Source organism: Acanthisitta chloris, unplaced genomic scaffold (assembly GCF_000695815.1).
Source record: "Acanthisitta chloris isolate BGI_N310 unplaced genomic scaffold, ASM69581v1 scaffold27917, whole genome shotgun sequence".
Taxonomy (NCBI): domain Eukaryota; kingdom Metazoa; phylum Chordata; class Aves; order Passeriformes; family Acanthisittidae; genus Acanthisitta; species Acanthisitta chloris.
Genome location: NW_008681421.1, coordinates 1 through 4,027, shown reverse-complemented (window position 1 = coordinate 4,027; position 4,027 = coordinate 1). Strand labels below are relative to the sequence as shown.

Here is a 4,027-nt window from a genome sequence, read left to right as displayed (position 1 = left end):
CCTCTTCCCCTGCCACTAACCTGGCAGGGCTGTACCAACCCCTGGAAGGTCAGTAACCATTAAAGAGATTTTGTCCAGTTTAGCTTTCTTCCCTAATGGTAAAACCTACCCCAGCGGTGTCCTTCACTTCAAGTGCCTTCAGACAGAAATCCTTCAAATTGGCATATGGATCAGCCAAGAGCTCTTTGAACTGCACATCATAGAACAAGTTAGATCTGAAACAAGGAGTCTTAAAGGTGGAAAGTGGCTGCTTTAGCTTGAGTGCTGCCACAATGTCCTCCTGGACCTCCTTGGTGGCAGTGGCAGTCAAGGCAACGCAGGGAGTATTGGGTATGCGCGTGCGGAGGGTGCCGAGCCGCAGGTAGTCGGGTCGGAAGTCGTGTCCCCATTGGGACACACAGTGTGCCTCATCAATGATCAGGTAGGACAAGAGGTTTCGGGACACCAGAGAGTTCAGGGTGGGCTGGAAGGAGGAGGAAGCTGCCATCTCTGGGGTGATGTACAGGAGCTTTACTTTGGGCTTCTCGCTTGCTAAGTCAGCCAGGATGGTCTTCTTCTCCTGGGCAGAAAGCTTGGAGTTCAGAGAGCAGGCTTTGATCTTCAGAGCCAGCAGGTGATCCACTTGATCCTGGAGTAAATACAAAATTGAAATGAAATGAAAGGCAAATGAAAAGAAATAAAGTCACCAGCACCACTACTAGGGAGATCCAGGTGAGGCCCTACCTTCCACCTCCAGGATGGAGTCTCAGGACAACATACACCTACAGTCCTGTTCTTTATAACTTCAACTCTGCATTTATCTTCACATCTGAGCATATCTGTCCAGCTCTTTTATCCAACTGCATTTGTACATCCATTCACTTTAACAGTCATTTTGCTGCCAGAGAACACCACGAGAGATCTGTGCAAAATAACTCATCACAGCCCCCGTGAGCTGAGCCGAACCACCAACGCGTCTCAGTGTTTACACCACCAAGTTGTCACAGATAGGAAGTGAACACCACCCCCCTGCAGTAACAGGGTGCATTTCATTCCAAAATGGCTGAAGAATGTTTTAATCTGAGACAAGACGAAATACAAGGATCGTGCAAATCAACACTGCAACAGAACCAAGTCTGGATGAGAATCATGTCATGAACCAACTAGAAAACATGGCATCACATCCAGATGAACACTGGGCATACAAATTCACCTTCCTATCCCCACAACAAGTTGTTCACTTGCACTTGACTAGCACCTAACATTTCAGGACATGAACAGTCCTCCCATAAAACCTATCACATTATTTCACTCACTATCTGGTTTCAGTCATTGATTTAATATCCATGGTTTTCTGCTCACAAAGTCACCTCTCAGCTTACTCTAAAATGAACTACACAGACTGAGTTCTTCAAGTTTGGCTACACCAAAATTCATCATGATCATTTCAGGCACAACCAACCTATCTCAGGGCTTGAGAAGACCTCTGAAAGTTCACTCCAGCTCTGTTCTCTAAGACTCACTGAGCCCATCTCAACCCATTTGTCACTCACATTCTGCTTCACCTGCAAATCTTACCAATGGTATTTTTAACCTCCATTTCACTGACAAAATATTACCTGTGCTGGAGCTTAATCAGAAATCCTCACACTTGGAACAAAATTACTATTTATAACAGCTTTCTGCAATGTACTACCAAGCCTGCTCTAGTTCTTAATGTGTGTTACAGTGAGACTGTTAAAGGAGTTAAAATCCACAAAAACAACCCCCAGACCAGCAGCCTAAAACACCAGATGTCATGCAATGCTAATCAGACATTCTACAGAAGTCAAAGCAATGCTACAGCTGCTTTTACAGGGAAGTGTTTCTCCCAACAGGTGATGAAACAGTAGAAAAGACAAAATATAGGGGGAAAATGTCTCACAGATGAAAGTGCTCATGGAGCAGCTCTGCTAAAGTAGCCTCTTCCCGTGACAGAAAAACTGACTGCAACAAAAAGACATTTTGATGCAAACAAATTATGCCTTCAAAGGCAACTTCATCATTCCTGGGGTTATTACTTTATAGTTAAATTGGCGGATTTTTCCTGGGGAAAGATCCCTCTTGGTCCATCTGACATACTCAGCTTTGCTGCTTCTGTCCAGCACTGGAGGTGACAGACAACTGGAGGAAATGGAGGAAGGCTCAGTTATAAAAATCACCAGGTTATTGTACAAGAATAAAACATCCTTTTAGAGAACTGCAAAATATCACAGCAAAGATACTCTGCTCTGCAGCTAAGTCTCCTCACCTATCACCAGGGTAAGGAAAACACAAGACATCCAGAGAATCCTGAGTCAGGCCAACAGCACACTGATAGGCAGAAAGACAGGAGGCAGCTGTGCTTCCAGAGTCTCCCGACCCCCTTCCCTGACTGCTTTTCCACAGCTAACAGGAGACAGTTACCTGAATCAGTGCAATCAGAGGTGAAATGACAATGGTGATGCCCACTGCCAGAACTGCAGGAAGCTGGTAGCACAAGGATTTCCCTGCCCCTGTGGGCATGCATACAAAGACATCCTTCTCACCTGCAAAGACAACAGAAGAAAGCTCAAGGCCACTGAGTGGTGGTGAGTTCCCAGGGCTCAGGCTGGAGGGGTGGGCAGAAAGGCTTGTCATGTGTGCGAAAAACATGTGTGTGGGGGTACTGTGGGGCATATCACAAAGGACACTGCATTTTAGGTTCTAAAAGCACAGCAATACTTTGCATGCCTGCAATGGTTTCCTTCAAAGAATCTCTAATTGCTTTGTACACATTTGGAAACAAGAGACACAGAAGTACCAGAGGATACACAGAAACCAAGATAAAGAGAAGTTAAACAAGTTATTCATGCTAATGGTTTCACTCATTTTGCAGACCTCCAGCTCCCAGATTACCAGCCCCAGGACAAATCTTTACCACATCCACTTAAAGTTTACCCCAGAAAGGTCCCTCATAGGAAATAGGGGTTGGAAATCTCAGTCACATGGATATCACACAGTCAGTGACTGTCACTGATAACCAGCATCCACCTGAAGCCAGGGAGGTGCCAGTGATGCCATGATAACAGGCAGAGACAGCCTACAGGAAGAACCTGCATTTGGCTGCTCTGTTGTCAACCACAACTGGTGAGAGGTGAAAACTCAGGTCCTGAGTTGCTGAGTTGGACACTGTTCTGACTGGCACTGTGAGAGCTGCTAGGGGAACTGCAGTTTGGGTGTGAGGTACGTGATCCACTGCCAGCAGGTGTTGGGGTATGTTTACAGCAGAACAACCATGCTTCTGATAATGGCCCTATAATTCAGAGAACAGCTATCAACTATGCCAAGAAATCAAGTCTCCTACTGGTGTTGTCTCTAACACAAGGACAGTTTTACTCTGAAACGGTATAAATCAGTTTTGACCTCATCTGACCACAAACACACTAGCAGATGCCTCCAGAGGAGACACAACAGCACTGCACTTTAACTGTCCCTATTTCCTGGTTGTTGCAGTGGTGGTGTTACAAATGAAAGGAGAAGAGGCAGAGTCATGCCCAGAGAGCTTCTGTGCAGCACATGCTCATGCTCCTGTGCCACCAAAACCATCCTGGAGCAGAGGAAGGCTTGGAGGGCTGGTCTTTAGTGCAGGTAACGTGTCTCCTCACAACAGGCACAACAACTCCTGCAGCATCACCCCCACAGGGAGAAGGACAACCAGACGTGTCCCACATCTTCCCAGTGCCGAGCCTCACCTCTTGCCACAGTCATGGTCGCACTTTCCTGCAGGGAAGTCTTGAAGGACTCGAACCCGAAGACCTTCCGCAGTGTTTTCCGGACTCTGCCTTCCAGGCCCGGGGGAGCCTCCCTGCTCATCCTAGGAACACTGCGGATGGTGACAGGAACCAGTGCTAGACCCCAGCGCTGCCACCCTCCTCTGCCCGCGGCCTGAGGCTGCCCCATCCCATAGCCACCTGCACGACACGCCAGGCTCCCCACTGTCCTCAGCCTGGCCCAGGGCTGCTATCCAGGGTAGGACACTACTATCGTT

General features: G+C 47.5%; 1 protein-coding gene across 1 annotated transcript in view; it reads right to left on the bottom strand.

Annotated features, from left to right (window-relative positions):
- The window catches only part of RECQL5 (RecQ protein-like 5), a 37,002-nt gene extending 33,150 nt beyond the window's left edge, over positions 1 to 3,852 (bottom strand). The window contains exons 1-3 of the mRNA XM_009078103.1: positions 3,732 to 3,852; positions 2,425 to 2,546; positions 110 to 628 (exon numbers count right to left, since the gene is read on the bottom strand). Of these exons, the coding sequence (XP_009076351.1) occupies positions 110 to 628; positions 2,425 to 2,546; positions 3,732 to 3,852 (762 nt within the window). The remainder of the gene's footprint in view (positions 1 to 109; positions 629 to 2,424; positions 2,547 to 3,731) is intronic.
- Positions 3,853 to 4,027: the final 175 nt, after the last annotated feature.